The 20,525-nt window shown below is 35.8% G+C and overlaps 1 protein-coding gene across 7 annotated transcripts in view; it reads right to left on the bottom strand.

Annotated features, from left to right (window-relative positions):
* SLC9B2 (solute carrier family 9 member B2) overlaps positions 1–20,525 on the bottom strand; it is a 54,246-nt gene that overhangs the window by 4,619 nt on the left and 29,102 nt on the right. For 6 of the 7 annotated variants that reach the window (XM_082728986.1, XM_082728990.1, XM_082728987.1 and 3 more), the window contains 4 exons: positions 18,025–18,131; positions 13,576–13,725; positions 6,193–6,301; positions 2,913–3,049 (listed from right to left, as the gene is read on the bottom strand). In XM_082728986.1, the coding sequence (XP_082585112.1) occupies positions 2,913–3,049; positions 6,193–6,301; positions 13,576–13,725; positions 18,025–18,131 (503 nt within the window). The remainder of the gene's footprint in view (positions 1–2,912; positions 3,050–6,192; positions 6,302–13,575; positions 13,726–18,024; positions 18,132–20,525) is intronic. The other variant, XM_082728991.1, reaches the window with a different exon arrangement.

Here is a 20,525-nt window from a genome sequence, read left to right as displayed (position 1 = left end):
TCAATACCTGAAGTTAATCTTATTAGGCATTTAGTTAATTTCTGCCTCAGGAGTTGGTAAAATATTTTATTTAAGATTTAATTCTTTTGGAAAGTTTCATGAAAATTTTTATTCTCTTTTACAGGCAAAATGCAACATTAATGTACATCGGAAAATAACATATATGCATATGTTATATATATATATTATATATATATATATAATATATATATTATTTATTTATTTGTCAGAGAGAGAGACAGCAAGAGCAGGAACATAGCAGGGGGAGTGAGAGAGGGAAAGTAGGCTTCCTGCCCAGTAGCAAGCTGGATATGGGTCTCTATTCCAGGACCCTGGGATCATGACCTGAGCCAAAGGTAGATGCTTAAAGACTGAGCCACCCAGGTGCCCTGGAAATAATATATTAAACAATCTGGTTACTCCCTTGTTCCACAGAACACAACAACGTTAGCCTCTAGGACAATGAAACAGAAGAGAAAATATCAGTATGCATGAAACAATGGCAGAGACTACTAATTGCCCACAAATATCTGAATATACTCTTCTATTATAGAACTCTTGAGTTTCAGCTGTTCATATTACTGTACAGATAGTTTTTCAGCCTTCTTTACAACATGCATTATTGTTGTAATAATGAAGATGAACATGCATTATTCAACATGTTCTTGATAACATTTCCTTATTTTATACTGGCTTTGGTAGCAGGAGAGTGCCATCTTTCAAATTTTAATGTTTAGGAACTCATCCCTCATACCAAAGTTATTAGAGTGATTATTTTGATATTTATCCACTAAAGTTACCAGAGGTAGCAAGGAAGCTGAAGATACTCTGAGGGAGAAACTGTTCCACTTATTGTACTACTAACCTCACAGTATTCATTTTTTTTTGACTTTTTAAAAGTTAACATATAATGTATTATTAGCCCCAGGGGTAGAGGTCTGTGAATCACCAGGTTTACACACTTCACAGCGCTCACCAAAGCACATACCCACCCCAATGTCCATAACCCAATCGCCCTCTCCCTACCCCTCTTCCCCCGGCAACCCTCAGTTTGTTTTGTGAGATTAAGAGTCTCTTATAGTTTGCCTCCCTTCTGATCCCATCTTGTTTCATTTTTCCCTTCCCTACCTCCCAAACCCCTGCTTTGCCTCTCAGATTCCCCATATCAGGGAGATCATACGATAGTTGTCTTTCTCTGATTGACTTATTTCGCTCAGCATATTACCCTCTAGTTCCATCCACTGTCGTTGCAAATGGCAAGATTTCATTTCCTTTGATGGCTGCATAGTATTCCATTGTGTATGTGTGTGTGTGCGTGTGCATGTGTGTGTATCACATCTTCTTTATCCATTCATAAAGAAGGTTCTTGATGGACATGTAGGTTCTTTCCATAGTTTGGCTATTGACCTCACAGTATTCTTATCCCTTATGTCTCAGACTTCTTTGAAAGTCTGATGGAAATAAAACTTCTCTGGAATAATGCCAAAGTCCACAGCCACACAAAATCTGGCTTATAATTATAGCACATACAGATCCCCCAAAGCTTCCTAAATTTAGAACATCTCATCTTGGGGATGCCTGGGTGACTTAGTTAAGAATCTGACTCTTCAATCGGAGAAAGACAACTATCATATGACTCCCTGATATGAGGAAGTGGAGATGCAACGTGGGGGTTTGGAAAAGAATAAATGAAACAAGATGGGATCGGGAGGGAGACAAACCATAAGAAACTCTTAATATCACAAAACAAACTGAGGGTTGCTGGTGGGGAGAGTTGGGAGAGGATGGTGGGGTTATGGAAATTGGGGAGGGTATGTGCTATATGGTGAGTGCTGTGAAGTGTGTAAACCTGGCAATTCACAGACCTGTACCCCCGGGGGCAAAAATACATTATTTGTTTATAAAAAAATTAAAAATTAAAAAAAAATCTGATTCTTGATTTGGCTCAGGACATGATCTCAGGGTGGTAAGATTGAGCCCCAAGTAAGATTTTTTTCCTTGGCCCCCGCCCCACTTGGGTGCATGCTCTCTCTCTCAAATAAATAAATCTAAAACAAAAAAAGAAGCCATCTGATTTTCATTTCATAAAACAAAAATTTCCGTGTTTAAACAATTGCAAAATAATTAGAAAGAGATAGTTCAATATTGTTTGCTATAATTACTTTGAAAATAAAGAACATAATTAGAAATAAATTATGTTTGCAACAAATAATCTATACATTTCTAATTTAATTAGTAATTAAATTTTACTAAATACCTGGTTAATACTTTCAAGCACCTATCTCTTCATGCCCTATTCATTACAGTGTACAATTTTTGGGTCATGTGATTGATATATTTGACAGAAGTTTTAGCTAGTTTGAAAAATTTACTACCAACCAATAATCTAGAAAATCAATAAAGCATTTTCTCAGTTGCTTTTCAATAAATTTTTTCCTTTATATATAAAGACTGTGGTCAAGCATAACTGATTATCAATTATATTGACATTAAAGTATTTCTAAGTACTAAGATGCACCATGCTATTTATTTTTCACTCTCTTCTTGGAAGATATTGAAATGAAAAGGTTTAACAGCTATCTTTCTGGGTGATTTAGAGGGCTCTGACTCATAAAAATTCAAACTCTTTCTTCTCATGACTACTGCTTTCTAGTTAGTGTGGGAATTTATTGGATTTTTAGTTGATTAAAATAATGCTGATGATCTAGATAAATTTAAATGAGCCATCATATTTAGGAAATCAGTATATGTAAAATAAAACTTTTAAAGAATAGATTAGTAAAAACCCTTTTCACAAATCAAATTTAGATTACATCTTTTCAACCAAATTTGAATAAACCCTCTTATTTAAAATTTCAGGGTGTCATAAAGAAATAGGAGTTAAAATGCTACACCATCCCATCCATCATTACCTGGACTGTGGCCTTAGGAAGCCATGCAAAAGAAATAAATATCTTTTCCTTGATGTTAAAACCAGCAAAACACACCATCAGAAATGTAGTCAAAATTCTTATCAATACTGCAATGCCCAGGATGGCAACACAAAGGCCTGTAAGAAATATTTAATTTTTAGACATAATAAAGTACTGGGGGAGAAACTGTATCTCATGGTTATTGATTCAAAATACTATCAACTGTAATTATCTAAATATATTAAAAATTAAGAAGACAAAATGGTTAGGCATAATTTATCAAAACATCAATAACAAAGATCAAATCATTTTTTTAAAAGAAGGTATTTTTCCTAGATTAAGCCAGAAATTAATTAAACATATTTGATATATATTATAGAGGAGATACAAATGTTATTTCTCTCATGCTTTATCGTACAAACCAAACTTTCTTCCATGTGTTTATTCAACATTAACTTATTAAATGATAACTGTGCATGACAGGATTTGGACTAGGTACTGGGTATACAAAAATGTATAATGTACAGACTTTGATTGCCTCTATGAACTTCAAAGTCAGAGGAAAACAGAAACATAATGAATTAATGTACTATAAGGTGCATACAGTATACACATACTGATAAGAAGTCATAGAAAAGAAAAAGTTAATACTTTTTTTTTTAAGATTTTATTTATTTATCCGACAGACAGAGATCACAAGCAGGCAGAGAGGCAGGCAGAGAGAGAGAGAGGAGGAAGCAGGCTCCCCGCCAAGCAGAGAGCCCGATGCGGGGCTCGATCCCAGGACCCCGGGACCATGACCCGAGCCGAAGGCAGAGGCCTCAACCCACTGAGCACCCAGGCGCCCCAGAAAAAGTTAATATTTTCATTAAAATGGTTGAGAATTGTTTATGGAGTATAAACCAGAGGTGATATTAAAGATATTTATTGGTCAAGATGAAAGCAGTCAGTCAATCAGAACAGAACTGGCAGAGCACTGACCAATCAGAATGGACACTAGCTGTCTACACTTTTTTCACCATATTGGTGTATACAATGACTACCCATTAGCCCAGGTACACATGCACAGCTACTTCATTCCATTCTTTAGAATCCTTTGCTGTCAAAGGTAAGTTCATCTTGATTTGCACGCTGGGGATTGTGACTAGGTTACTGAACCTAAGAAAGGCACAGCTAACATGACTGCCGATAAGGTGATTTTCTAAAAAGCAGCATTTGTTAAGTGTTTACTTTGTACCAGTTTCTGTATTAAAATTTAAGTGCGTTCAGCACCTAACTCTTACAATCTGTGGTGTAATCTTTTTTATTTTACAATTGAAAAAAGTGAAGTTTAGAAAGGATAAATGACTTTCTCAAGTTCGAAAGGCGAGTAAAACAAATAATAAAACCAGATAGACATCGCCAGAGGACTTATTGTGACTTATTGTGACTTATGACTTCTTTATAGAAAGGTGTTGTGGCTTTTTATTGAGGGATACTGCTCAATCCCTCAATGGTTTTCAAAAGCATTTATTGCCTGAAGTACAAAAAACAAAAGAGATTATACCAGGAGGGAGCATTGTAAGGTTTGGAGAGAAGAGGATTTAGAAATTTTGAACGTACCGAGTTTGAAGTTTTGTGAGATTTACAAGTAGTGATGTCCAATCAGCAATTAGATACACTCATTTAGAGATAAAAATTTTGGAATTATGTAGTTTATTATCAAAGCTACTGAATGTAGGTAAGCTCAGAAAAATGACATAGAGAAGCTTAGAAACCTTTGGAACAACCCTGACGAAGAGCGGCATTTAAGCTACATGTAGTGTAAGTGAGGACTCAGAGTGCAGTGAAAAATATGAAGTTTCAGAATTCAATGGAAAACATGTTTTAAAGAGATCAATAGCATCAAATGCTGCTGAGTTATCGAGTAAAAAAAAGGACTGATAAGTATTCAGTGTACTTAGCAATATAACCTTGGTGAGAGCGGGGTCGATTGTATGGGCAGAAGCTGGGCTGAAATGTATTGAAGAAGAGAGTGAGAGTTGAAATGGCAAAGGGGAATATCATTACTTCTTCGGAAAAGTTCGAAAAGAGGAGTAAAAACAAAGTGTGGTGGGTGAAGGGGCAAGTTGAGTGGAAAAAGGAGTTTATATATATACACATATATAAAAGGAGTTTATATATATACACATATACACATATGTATATATGTATATGTGTATATATATATGTGTATATGTGTATACACATATGTATACATGTGTATATGTGTATACACATATGTATACATATGTATATATACATATACATATATAAATTGTGGTAAAATATGCATAACAAAGTTTACCATCTTAATCATTATTTTTTGAGCCACCCAGGCACCCTCCATCTTAATCATTATTAAGTGTGCAGTTCAGTAGGATTAAGTTGAACATTCACATTTTTGTGTAACCAATCTCCAGCATTTTTTCATTTTGCAAAACTGATTAAACATTAAACATTAATGTTAAACAACACTTTATTTCCCCTTCCCCCAAGTCCTTGGCCACTACCATTCTACTTTTTGTTTCTATGATTTGACTACCTGGATACCTCATATAGGTGGAATCACACAGTATTTGTCTTTTGGTGACAAATGTCCTCCAGGTTCATCCACGTTGTAGCATGTATTGGAATGGAAAGACATTATTTTAAGAGAGGAGAGATTAGAATTTATTTAAATTCTGAAGAGGAAAAAAACTGTGACATGAGAATAGGGGGAGAATCTATGTATGAGGTCCTGAAGGAGGTAGTGGGAGATGGGATTCCCAGTAAAGATAGAAGAATATGGAATGAGTGGAATGGAGGAAATAATGAGTATATGTGCACAAATAAATTTTTAAGTGCAGTGTTATGAAATCAAAAGTTTTAATATGATGGCTTTAGAATGTATGAATAAATGAATGAATGAATGAATGAACAAACATTTTTGTTCCATGGATATATATTACAGAACTGATGAATAATTCTGGCCCTTGATCAGAACAAGTCTAATTGAACATTTTTGTCCTTGGAAAAAAAATTTTAAGACCTGCATCTTCTGGATAGTAGTTAGTAGTGTTATTTTTCTTTACAAGGAATAACATTAAAGGTATAAAATTTATGCCTGAGATTGACAAAAATTATTTTCTGGCTAACTGCTCTAAGAGACTTAGATTATTATTAACTTTTTATACAATTGTGATAATAACTATACCTACTGAAGGTATTCCACTGAATATAAAAGTTGATTTTAGCAAATGTACTACTTTGAAATTCTTACCTACAGTTTCTGGTCTTAGAGATGCAATAGATACTTCTGCTCCAATCAGTCCGAAGAGAAGGGGCTGAAAAATGTACCAGGCTCCTGCAATAATTTTTTCAACCTCTGCCTAAAAGAAACACACACACACACACACCCCAAAGATTTTTATTATATGAAGTTATAAGTTCTAAGAATTTTACTAATTTGAAAATTGAGTCAATTTGACCTGAGATAGGCTTTATTTCTCTGAAATTTATAAATAAGAAAACAGAAATAAGAGAACAGAAAATTACATGAAGATCTTTCTAACAAAGTTATTATATGAGGTGATTTAGAGTTGGTTTACAAATTATGCTAATTATAAGACTCTAATAAAATAATCTTATAAGGACTTCTACTTCTGAATATATGATAGGTGTGTGTATACATGTAATACTTAGTATTATTTTATAGTTTAAAATTTTGTTAATTTTCATTCAGCAATATCATTCAGAGATCTTATAATAGCCGTAAATATATCTAAATACACATCTAATTTTTGCTCTATAGTAATCTGTGGTATGGAATTATCAGTATATTTAATCATTTATTTATTGACGGGCCTTTATGTTGTTTCCAACTTTATCTTTATAAAAAACAGTTTAAGGTTATCCCAAATCATGCACAAAAATATAATTCACATATAGTAAAGTGCTGTGGTTATTAATTTATTACCCCTTGGCTCCAAATCCACATTTCATTGTTGTTCCAGAGAAAATGAAGTTGAGGCCTTTAAATATTTCTCCTTTGCTACGTGGCATCACTAAATTTTGTCAGTAGAGGGTGCTGAAGAGATATTACAGGGAAGAAACTTCCTGATTTCCTGGGTTCCTCTCTGCAGGATCCTATAGCACACATGGGTTTCTTTAGTATACAGATGGTTTCCACAGTGCTGGGCTCCAGCAGTGCATGGCAGCTAGTAGCACCCAGTGGCCAGCAGCGGCCCTAAGCTTACCCTAAGGGAGTTTCATAGCCAAATCCCTTGGGCAAAATACCTCCCCATGCACACTAGATGGTGAATTTCCTGCAAATCTGGAATATAGATTTCCAGCAAATTGTCCAGACAGGACACCATGGGTGTCTTCTCTACCATCCAGTGAACAAAGGCTTTCTTTCTTTCTTTCTTTCTTTCCACCAGCTAAATTGCAAGGCCCTTATCAGTTCATTCTCATCTTTCTTTCTTTCCACTAGCTAAATTGCAAGGCCCTTATTACTTCATTCTCATCTTTAAAATGAGAGTTTTCTATAAGATAACATCCAAGATCCTTTATCATTTAGTGACAATGACTAGTTCTACCAAAACTGAGGTCCAGTCACCACATTTCCATCTTTAATATAGTTTTTAGAGTATACCACAGCTGAAGCTCAGACTTTAGTTGGTATCCATATTAATGAAGAACAAATCTATTAATCTTAGGTTACTTAGCCTTCTGTTGCCATGACTAATTATTTAAGGGAAGGCCCCGATCTCAGGACCCCGGGATCATGACACGAGCCGAAGGCAGAGGCTTTAACCCACTGAGTCACCCAGGCGCCCCCAGAGACTTAATTTTAAATTGCAAAGCATAGCAATGTGTTTTTAATACACTTGGTATGTGTTTTCAAATAGATGTCAAAATACGAAAATGTGCCCTGCGCAAGAATGTTTTATTGTTGTAATACAGTTGTATTACAGAATAGAACCCTCTGTAGTCAGGTAAACCTGACTTGAATCTCAGTGCCACTTTCTAATTTTGTGACCTTGAACACGTTTTTGTGTGTGTGTGTGTGTGTCTTTCTGATTCCATGTGTGCTATAGGATCCTGCAGAGAGGAACCCAGGAAATCAGGAAGAGCTTCTTCCCTGTAATATCTCTTCAGCACCCTCTACTGACATCCTCTATAAAATGGAAATGGTAATACTTTTAAATTTTTTTGTGCTTGAAAATAAATGAGAATATTCACTTAGTGCCTAGCATAGAACTATACAGACTGGCAATAAAATTTTTTTAAAAAATGGGCAGAAGACATGAACAGACATTTTTCCTAAGAAGACATACAGATGGCTAAGAGACATGAAAAGATGCTCAATATCACTGATCATCAGGAAAATACAAATCAAAAAAATAAGATATCATCTCACACCTGTCAGAATGGCTAAAATTAATAATACATGAAACAACAGGTGTTGGCAAAGATGTGGAGAAAGGGGAACCCTCTTATGCTGTTGGTGGGAATGCAAACTGGTATAACCACTCTGGAGAACAGTATGGACATTCCTGAAAAAGTTAAAAATAGAACTACCCTATGACCCAGTAATTGCACTACTGGGTATTTACCCAAATGGTACAAAAATATTGATTTGAAGGGATACACGCACTCTGATGTTTATAGCAGCATTATCAATGATAGCAAATTATAGAAAGAGCCCAAATGTCCATTGACTGATGAATGGGTAAAGAAGAGGTGGAATATATATATAATGGAATATTACAAAGCCATCAAAAAGAACGAAATCTTGCCATTTTCAATGACATGGATGGAGTTACAGAGTCGTGTTATGCTAAGCTAGATAAGTTAGTCAGAGACAAATACCATATGATTTCACTCATTTGTGGACTTTCTCCATTCCTCTGAAGCCCATCCATCTGTGCTATCTTTCTCATGGCCTCAATACCCTTCTCTAGACAATGCTCCAGGCAGTCCCTAACATCCCTCTCTCCTCTGAAGCAAGACCATTCAGTTATACTTGTCCTAATTTTGTAATCACTTCCTTGTATAGTGAGAGCCTCCCATCGGAGTGTTCTTTGCTCACAAGGAAATTATGTCTCTAGTATACCTCTACAGAGATTCACTCAACTGAATTTGAATATATACCTAACTTCAAGCTTTATAACCCTCACATATTTTTCCATATGGCATTATTTTAAGTTTAGTCACTTTGAACAGTTGTTTCCAGGTTGTCCAAAATGATATATCTACATTTAGTTAGGTCAGCTACATCTAATTTCTTCATTAAATAGAACAGCATTTACTCCTGTCAAGTTCAAATCTACAAACATGTAACTTGAAATTAAAATTAGTGAATGGCTACCAGCTAACTTCCATTTTACATATGGAGAAATAATCTTAATAATTTTGAAAATCAGTAAGAAAAACCAAAACAATCTTTTAAAAATGGACACAAACTTTTGAACAAATTGGTTAGTAAGCAAAGGAAAAGACAAGTAGCTTCTCTCAAAAAAAAATGTAAATCAGATCAATAATGAGATACATTTTTCACCTCTCAGGTTAGCAAAGTATCTGATTTTTATTAATTTCTTCAGAAAAATGGATCCCTGGGAGATAGGAGGAAGATGGTGGAGGAGTAGGAGACCTTAACTTTGTCTGGTCCCAGGAATTCAGCTTGATAGCTATCAAATCATCCTGAACACCTGTGAACTCAACTGGAGATCTAAGAAAAGAATTACTGCAATTCTACAAATGGAAAAGCTACCACTTTCTGCAAGGTAGGAGGTACAAGAAGTGAATCAGAGATGACATAACAGAAGATAAACCCCAGGGGGAGGGAGCCTCTGTAGGTCAGTTACAGGAAAGTGATATAGCATGGAGTGCAAAATCAGAACTTTTAGAAGTCTGCTGTGGTGAGGAATGTCCTCATGTCCCCATCTGAAAGGCACTCAGGTGGTGAAATGGGGTGGAATCCTAGGTGGGACAGTGTGGTCTCAGGATTCTGGAGTTACAAAAAGAACCACAACGAAGTGGGATTTATTCCTGGGCTGCAAGGGTAGTATAACATCCGCAAATCAATTAATGTGATACACTACATTAATAAAGGAAAGGATAAGAATCGTATGATCTAATCAATAGATCCAGAAAAAGCATGTGACAAAGTACAGCATTCTTTCTTAACACTCTTCACAGTGTAGGTAATAGAGGGAACAGGCCTCATATCATAAAAGCCATCTATGAAAAGCCCATAGCAAATATCATTCTTATTGGGGGAAAGCTGAGAACTTCTCCCCTAAGTTCAGGAACACAATAGGAATGTCCACCATCACCACTATGGTTCAACATAGACATACTAGAAGCTCTAGCCTCAGCAATCAGGCAACAAAAAGAAATAAAAGGCATCTGGTTGGCAAAGAAGTCAAACTCTCACTCTTTACAGATGACATGATATGCTATGCGGAGAACTCAAAAGATTCCATCCCCAAATTGCTAGAACTCATATAGGAATTCAGCAAAGTGGCCAGATATAAAAATGAACACACAGAAATATGTTGTATTTCTATACACTAACAATGAGACAGAAGAAAGATAAATTAAGGAGTCAATCCCATTTACAATTGTACCAAAAACCATAAGATACCTAGGAATAAACCTAACCAAAAAGTCAAAGGATCTGTACTCTGAACACTGCAGGCCATTTATGAAAGAAATTGAGGAAGACACAAAGAAATGGAAAAACGTTCCATGTTCATGGATTGGAAGAACAAATATTGTTAAAATGTCTATGCTACCTAGAATAGTCTATACATTCAATGCAATCCCTATCAAAATACCATCAGCTTTTTTCATAGAGCTGGAACAAATAATCCTAAAATTTCTATGGGACCAGAAAAGACCAAATGAATGCTGAAAAAGAAAACTAAATCTGGTGTCATCACAATTATGGACTTCAAGCTCTATTACAAAGCTGTAGTTATCCAAACAGTATGGCACTGGCACAAAAACAGACACATGGATCAATGGAACAGAATAGGGAACCCAGAAATGGACCCTCAACTGTATGGTCAACTAATCTTCAGCAAAGCAGGAAAGAATATCCAATGGGAAAAAGACAGTCTCTTCAAAAAATGGTGTTGGGAAAATTGGACAGCCACATGCAGAAGAATAAAAGTGGACTATTTTCTTACACCACATACAAAAATAGACTCAAAAATGGATGAATGACCTAAATGTGAGACAGGAATCCATCAAAATCCTAGAGGAGAACAGGTCTGTGACCTCAGTCATTGAAACTTCTTGCTAGACATGTCTCCAGAGGCTCAGGAAACAATGGCAATGACCTATTGGGATTTCATCAAGTTGAAAAGCTTCTGCACAGCAAAGGAAATAGTTGACAAAACTGAAAGACAGCTGACAGAATGGGAAAAGATATTTGCAAATGGCCTATCAGATAAAGGGTTAGTATCTAAAATCTATAAAGAAATTACCAAACTCACCACCCAAAGAACAAGTAATCCAATCAAGAAATGGGCAAAAGACATGAAGAGACATTTCTCCAAAGAAGACATATGCATGGCCAACAGACAGCTGAAAAAATGCTCCATAACACTCAGCATCAGGGAAATACTAATCAAAACCACAATGAGATACCACACACAGTGATCAGAATGGCTAAAATTAACAAATTAGGAAAAGACAGATGTCAGTCTGTCTCTCACTGACAGATGTCAGAGAGGATGTGGAGAAAGGGGAACCCTCTTACACTGTTGGTGGGAATGCAACAGTGTAGCCACTCTGGAAAACAGTGTGGAAGTTCCTCAAAAAGATAAAAATAGAGTTACCGTATGATCCAGCAATGCATTATGAGGTATTTAACACAAAGATACAAATGTAGTGATACGAAGAGGGACCTGCACCCCAATGTTTGTAGCGGCAATGTCCACAATAGCTAAACTAAGGAAAGAGCTCAGATGTCCACCAACAGATGACTGTATAAAAAAGATGTGGTATATATATACATATATATGTATATGTATATATATATGTATATGTATATGTATATATACATACATATATAATGGAATATTACACAGCCATCAAAAAGAATGAAATCTTCCCATCTGCAATGACATGGGTGGAACTAGAAGGTATTATGCTGAGTGAACTAGGACAATTAGAAAAAGACAATTAGCATATGACCCTACTCATATGTGGAATTTAAGAAAGAAAACAGAAGATCATAGGGGAAGGGAAGGAAAAATAAAACAAGACAAATCAGAAAGGGAGACAAATCATAAGAGACTCTTAAGTATAGGGAACAAACTGAGGGTTGCTGGAGGAGAGGAGCTGGAAGAATGGGGTAAGTGGGTGAGGGACATTAAGGAGGACACATGATATAATGTGCACTGAGTATTATATAACACTGATGAATCACTGAACACTACCTCTGAAACTAATAATATGATAAATGTTAATTAGCTGAGTTTAAATGAAAAAATAAATTTAAAGAAAGAAAAACAGATCATAGTCACACACTGTTGGTGAGAATATAAATTGGTGCAGTCTTTTAAAAGGGTAAACTGATATTATTAAAAGTATCAATGTGCGTTTTCTTTCATAGAGGAATTGTGTTCCTAGAAATTTATCCTATAGATAAAGTATATTATATTTTGTTGATTTCCCCCCAATTTCTCATTTCTGAAATTAGTATGTCACATCATAGTTTAAAAACAGCATTGTTTTTAATTTTTTGTGGCATGTAAAATTCTTGGTGGCATGGTAAAATAATGGTGCTTTTTACACCTGATGATGTCTTAGAGTTTATAAAATATGCAGGGTATTTTACATGGCAGGATATATAAAATATGGTAGGATATTTTATTGAAACAGTTTTTTGGGTTTTTTTTTTTTAAGATTTTATTTTTTTTGACAGAGAGATCACAAGTAGGCAGAGAGGCAGGCAGAGAGAGAGGGGGAAGCAGGCTCCCCACTGAGCAGAGAGCCTGATGTGGGGCTCGATCCTAGGACCCTGGGATCATGACCTGAGCCGAAAGCAGAGGCCTTAACCCACTGAGCCACCCAGGCGCCCCTATTGAAACAGTTTTTATCTTAGCAGAAAACCAGAAACAATCCAAATATCTGTTAATATGAGACTGGTTAATTATAATACAGCATACAAAATAATACTCTGTAGCCCTTACAAAGAATAAGGAAGGCAGCATGGAAATATGATCATGATGCATTTTAAGTAAAGATATCAAATTATAGATTTGTATATAAGGGGGAAGAGGACACATGTGTTTACACTTGGGATATATTTATGCACAGAAAATAGCTCTTATGATTAAATAATTTATTAACTTGATATGAAGAAAGTATCTGGAAAGGAAAAATTTATCTGATCAGAAGTAACTTAAATGATGGGACACCTGGGTGGCTCAGTTGGTTAAGCAGCTGCCTTCGGCTCAGGTCATGATCCCAGCGTCCTGGGATCGAGTCCCACATTGGGCTCCTAGCTCAGCCGGGAGCCTGCTTCTCCCTCTGCCTCTGCCTGCCATTCTGTCTGCCTGTGCTCGCTTTCTCCCTCTGATAAATAAATAAAATTAAAAAAAAAAAGAAGTAACTTAAATGAGTAGAAGAACTTAAAATTCACCTTTTCGCTGGCCCATCTCAAGCCTGCAAGGAAGGACATGACCAATGTGCACAGTCCTCCTGACCCAGGGAAACCAAAATACACGCTGCTGAACACAGCTAGCACAGACAGCCCCAAAACAAGGAATGCTCTCTTCCATACAAGTTTGTCCTTGAGGAGAGAAAAGAGGTTGGTTAGATCAATTATTTCATATAGCTGATTTTTTAATGATTGATTTTTCCATATTCAGGACTTAGTGGGAAATAAAAATGTCTGCCTGTGCCCATAAATGTACACCGTAACATTTGCTGTCCTTTCCTTAATGAAGGTAGAGTTGGCACATGTATAGATGCCGGTTCCTCTTTTAGGAACGCTAGTTACCTTCCTCTGCAGTTATCAAAAATGGAATTTCAGAGGGCTGAATGCAACAGCAGAAAAAAGTGCATGGGCTTTGGAGCCTGACAGACCAGAGTTAGAATTCCAGCTCTTTTACACCCCTAGTGTATGGAGGGTTCCCATTACCTAGCTTCTTCAGGCTTTGTTTCCTCCTCCCTGAAAGCAGTTATGTTACAGGGTTTTTGGCTTTTTTTTTTTTTTTACTTACTTATTTATTTATTTAAAATTTTTTTATGAACATATAATATATTTTTATCCCCAGGGGTACAGGTCTGTGAATCACCAGGTTTACACACTTCACAGCACTCACCAAAGCACATACCCTCCCCAATGTCCATAAGCCCACTCCCCTTCTCCCAACCCCCCTCCCCCCAGCAACCCTCAGTTTTGTGAGATTAAGAGTCACTCATGGTTTGTCTCTCTCCCAATCCCATCTTGTTTCATTGATTCTTCTCCTACCCCCTTAACTCCCCATGTTGCATCTCCACTTCCTCATATCAGGGAGATCATATGATAGTTGTCTTTCTCTGATTGTTACAGGGTTTTTGTGAAAGGTTATAGATGTGATATCTCTATTATTTTTAGTCTCTTGACTCTTCATTGTGATGCTCTCCTGGTTTTTCTTTCTAAACCCTTCAAAATTGAGAAGCTTTAAGCGGCTATAGATTGAGAGTAGTTTTTTTTGTTGTTGTTAAAGGTCTAAGAAATGTGCACCTCTCTTCCTTTACTCTTCTCTCATCAGCCTTTTAAACTTCTCATCACCTTTTTTAAATTTTAAAATTATTTTTAATTTTTTTGAGTGTAGTTGACACACAATGTTACATTAGTTTCAGGTGTACAACACAGTAATTCACTTCTCTCTATGGTGTGCTATGCTTACAAGCACAGCTATCAGCTGTCACCATACAATGCTATTACGGTATCACTGACTATATTCCCGGTGCCATGCCTCTTATTCCCATGACTTATTCCATTTCTGAAGGCAGGTAACTTCCGCTCCCCTTCACTCTTTTTTCCCATTTCCCTTTCCCCCACCCCTCTGGCAACCAACAGTTTGTTCTCTCCATTTATAGTTCTGATTCTGATTTTTGTTTATTCATTTATTTTGCTTTTAGATTCCATATATGAGTGAAATCATAGGCTATTTGTCTTTCTCAGTATGATTTATTTCAGTTAGCATAATACCCTCTAGAGCCATCCATGTAGTTGCAAATGGCAAGATCTCAACCTTTTTTATGGTTGCTCAACATTCCATTGTATACATACCACACCTTCCTTTTCCATTCATCTGTCAATGGACACTTATATTGCTTCCATATCTTGGCTATTGTAAATAATGCTGTGGTAAACACAGGGGTGCATAGTCTTTTCAAATTAGTGTTTTCTTTGAGTTAATATCCAGTAGTAGAATTACTGGGTCATCTGGTATTCCTATTTTTAATTTTTTGAGGAGCCTCCATAATGTTTTCCATAGTGGCTGTACCAATTTACATTCCCACCAACAGTGCTCAAGGGTTTCTTTTTCTCTGTAGCCTTGTCAATACTTGTTATTTCTTGTCTTTTTTATTTTAGCCATTCTGAAACGTGTAAGGTAATGTTTTATTGTGGTTTTGATTAGCATTTCCCTGATGATAAGTAATGATGAGCATCTTTTCATGTGTCTGTTGTCCATCTGTATGTCTTCTTTGGGACAATATCTATTCAGGTACTCTGCCCATTTTTAATTGGATTATTTGTGTTCTTTTGGTGATGAGTTGTAGAAGTTCTTTTTTCTGAATTGTATAAGTTCTTTATATTTTTTGGATACTAAGCCCTATTGGCTATATCATTTGCAAATATCTTCTCTCATTCAGTAGTTTGTCTTTTAGTTTTGTTGATGGTTTCCTTCATTATGCAAAAGCCTTTTATTTTGAGGTTGTTCCAATAGCTTATTTTTGCTTTTGTTTCCCTTGCCTTACGAAATATATCTAGAAAAATGTTGTCATGGTCCAAGCTTCTTGATCACTTTAGAAGGCAAGCGGGTCTTTAGAAGTACTTGATTTGGAGGCATGCAGGCTCTGGTAGTGAACTACCAGCGTTCATTCCCAGCTCTGTTCCTTTCCAGCTATGTGAACTTTTTCAGTTTCTTCCTTTATATCAATTTCCTCATCAGCAAAAAGATCATATTAATAGTACTTGCTTCATGGGTCTTATGTGGCTTACAGTAGATTGCATAGATTTATATGCTTGCAATGGATCAATGCTTTCTAAAAGAATAGTCAGTGATGATGGAAATTTCTATAAATGCACCATTGGAATGTTCTCTATCTGCTATAGCCACATGTAGCTAGCTAGTGGCTGCCATATTGAATGGAATGGCACTTTACTGTATTTACCTCTCATTTTATATAGAGTAAGCAACAAAATCTAAGTCATTATTTTTCTCTTTATTTTGTTGTATAATTAGAAAATCCCATGATTTTCTTTCATGCATTCATAAAATCTTTTACAATTTTAGTTGGAATTTTTTGGAGCATAGCAAAAATTCAAATCAGCATACCTTCTGATAATGGAAATATTAATGTTCTTCACGTTCTACTTTAGTAAAATTTCTAATTCCATTCAAAATGTCCTAAAATCTCAAAATAATGCCATTTCTTATAGGAAACAAACAAGATTTTTATACATTTATCTATTCCAAGAGACTTAAGAGGGTAAAAGAAAACAAAACAAAAAGAACTCTGTAATATTAAGAAGTCATTGTGTATAACAAAGAACTTTGATCTCCTTGGAAAGAAATATTGGATGATACTATAATGAGATGTTAAGGTTTAGGTATTTGATGGTATTAGAACCTGGGGTATGCTAATACTAAAAAAGGGGGCCCAAAAGTCATTTTATATTTTGATTACTTGAACATTATAATAGTAAAATAAAAAATAAAAACAACAAAAATGGCTTACATATTTGGAAATTGGTGTTATTTATTCTTCAGTGAAATTTAAAGTTTACCGAATATAAATTTGAGGAAAAAATTTTAGGGTTGTATTAAAATCTTATATAGTTAATGCTTAACAATACAGGTTCAAGCTGCAATGGGTCCACTTACATGCAGATTTTTTTTTATCAATACAGTACTGTAAGTGTATTTTCTCTTATGATTTCTTTTCTTTTTTTTTTTTTTAAAGATTTTATTTATTTATTGACAGAGATCACAAGTAGGCAGAGAGGCAGGTAGAGAGAGAGTGGGGGAGACAGGCTCCCTGCCGAGCAGAGGGCTGGATGTGGGGCTCAATCCCAGGATCCTGGGATCATGACCTGAGCAGAAGGCAGAGGCTTTAACCCACTGAGCCACCCAGGTGCCCCTCTTCCTTACGGTTTTCTTAATAACATTTCTTTTCTCTAGCTTTATTGTAAGAACACAATGTATAATACATACAACATGCAAAATGTGTGTTAATCAATTGTTTATGTTATCAGAAAGGCTTTCTGTCAACAGTGAGCTATTAGTAGTTAAATTTTGGGGGACTCAAAAGTTATACATGGATTTTTGACCATATAGGGAGTCTGTGCCCCTAATCCCTACATTGTTCAAGGGTCAAATGTGTATCTAGCCCTCTTTATAAATCTCATGGGTGGCACTGATTTGGCAATAAGCAGTTTTAGAATGGGGAGCCATTTCGTTTTTCTTTTTAAAATTTTTAAATAAACATATAATGTATTTTTATCCCCAGGGGTACAGGTCTGTGAATCGCCAGGTTTACATACTTCACAGCACTCACCATAGCACATACCCTCCCCAATGTCCATAACCTCCCCCCAACCTCCCCGCAACCCTCGGTTTGTTTTGTGAGATTAAGAGTCACTTATGGTTTGTCTCCTTCCCGATCCCATCTTGTTTCATTTATTCTCTTCCTACCCCCCAAACCCTCCATGTTGCATCTCCACTTCCTCATATCAGGGAGATCATATGATAGTTGTCTTTTGGGGAGCCATTTCTAAATTATATTTTTCACATTGGCTTTCAGGGGACTATTCCAGAATGTTTTCCAATAACATTTTAAAGACTACTTACCCATAGATTATTTATTTTACCTGGTCACTGCTTGGAAAGTACTGAATAAAAAATCCAAGAAGAGAACCAGCTGCCACACCAATTATCACTTCTAAGATTCCTCTGAGAACATTAAAAACTGTGGAACCTTAAAAACATATAAAAAGAAAAACTTTAGACAGAACTCTAAATCCGTAAATACTTAGACTTTAATCATCAACATAAAGCACCCAATTACATAGAAGGAAAATTATATAGATATTTCCTGTTCTCCACATTCTTAAGTATATATGACTTAAAATGTTTAATAAAATGGACCTATATTATATGAAAGTTATGCATATAATTGCAGATAAATTTCAAGAGACAGGCAAAAGATATGATTTCTGTACTTTTTTGTTTATCCACTTCAATAAAAATTTACTTAAAGGCCTAAGAAAATATAAAAGATAAAATTGATGAGTCAGAGCTAATTTGTTTTACTATACAATAGGCAAAGTCTAGGTGAGAAGACATATCCTCTTTTCAAATTGCCATTCAAGAGCCTAACTTTTTCTTTTACTAATAATATATTGATTTTAGTAGCTCTGATATATATAGAATATACTATCTTAAAAATCTGGCAATTAAAATTAAAAATCTTTTTCTTTTTTAGTTTTATTTATTTATTTATTTATTTGTAATTAATGTGGGGCTTGAACTCACAACCCCAAGATCAGGAGTCACATGCCCTTCCAAATTAGCCAGCCAGTGGGGCTTGAACTCACAACCCCAAGATCAGGAGTCACATGCCCTTCCAAATTAGCCAGCCAGGAGCCCCAAGAATCTTTTCTTACTATAGTGAGTGTAGGGGATTTATTCTTTCACAAAAGTTATTTTTTTTCTTTTAAAAGATTCTCTTTATTTATTTGAGATAGAGAGAGAGAAAGAGTAGAGTATGAGCAGAGAATAGGGGGAGAAGGGGAGGGAGAAGCAGGCTCTCTGCTGAGCAGGGAGCCCATCCAAGGCACCTGAGATCATGACCTGAGCCAAAGGCAGTTGCTTAACTGTCTGACCATCCAATTTTCCCTCAAAAGTTATTTCTAGGGCGCCTGGGTGGCTCAGTGGTTAAGCCGCTGCCTTTGGCTCAGGTCATGATCTCAGGGTCCTGGGATCGAGTCCCTCATCGGGCTCTCTGCCCAGCAGGGAGCCTGCTTCCTCCTCTCTATCTCTCTCTGCCTGCCTCTCTGCCTACTTGTGATTTCTCTCTGTCAAATAAATAAAATAAATAAAATCTAAAAAAAAAAAAGTTATTTCTAGAAGTCTGAAAACAAATTATTTTTTAAATTGCTTCAGAAGAGTCTTTATTTATTGCATAGCTTCTTTAAGTATCATAATATGACTCATTGATAATAATACAATAATACTAAGGGACTTTAAAACCCCAGTTACATCAACAGACAGATCACTGAAGCAGAAAATCAACAAGGAAACAATGGCTTTGAATGGCACACTGCATTAGATGGACTTAACAGATACATTCAGAACATTTCATTCTAAAGCAGAATGCACAATCTTTTCAAGTGCACATGGGACATCCTTCAGGTCACAAATCAGTGCACATGGGACAGTCTTCGGGCTTCAAAAAGTACAAAAAGCCTAAGATAATGCCATGCATATTTTCTGACCACAACACTATGAAACTTAAAGTCAACCATAAGAAAAAATTTGGAAAGACGACAAATACATGGAGGTTTAAGTCATTAAGGATTTGACTCTTGATTTCAGATCATGATCTCAGTGTTGTGAAACTGAGTGCTGTACCCGGGCTCCACACTCCGGGTGTAGTCTACTTGAGATTCTTTCTCTCCCTTTGCCCCTTCCCCTGCTCACTCTCTCTATAAATCAATAAATCAAATCTTAGGGGAAAAATAGAACATCCTACTAAAGAATGAATGAATCAACCAGGAAAATTAAAGAAAAATTAAAAAATACATGGAAACAAATGATAATGAAAACAGGACACTCCAAAACCTTTGGGATACAGCAAAAGCAGTCATAAAGGGAAGTAGATAGCAATACAGGCCTACCTAGAAAAGCAAGAAAAATCTCAAATATACAATCTAACCTTATAACGAAAGGAGCTAGAAAAAGAACAACAAATGAAGCCTAAAGCCAGAAGAAGGGAAATAATATAGATTAAAGCAGAAATAAATGATATAGAAACAAACAAACAAAAAACCCCAGTAGAACAGATCAACGAAACCAGGAGCTGCTTTTTTGAAAAAATTAATAAAACTGATAAACTCCTAACCATACTTACTGAAAAAAAAAAAAAAAGGAGAAAAGGCCCAAATTAAAAAACCACAAATGAGAGAAGGGAGATCACAACCAACATCATAGAAACACAAGTAATTATAAAAGAATATTATGAAAGATTATATGCCAACAAATTGGGCAATCTGGAAGAGATGGACAAATTCTTAGAGACATATAAACTACCAAAACCAAAACAGGAAACAAGAGAAAACTTGAACAGATCAATAACCAGAAAAGAAATTGA

This window comes from Mustela nivalis, assembly GCF_964662115.1.
Source record: "Mustela nivalis genome assembly, chromosome: 4".
In the NCBI taxonomy this organism is placed as follows: domain Eukaryota; kingdom Metazoa; phylum Chordata; class Mammalia; order Carnivora; family Mustelidae; genus Mustela; species Mustela nivalis.
The sequence above is the reverse complement of the archived record's forward strand: the minus strand, read 5'-3'. Positions and strand labels throughout refer to the sequence as shown.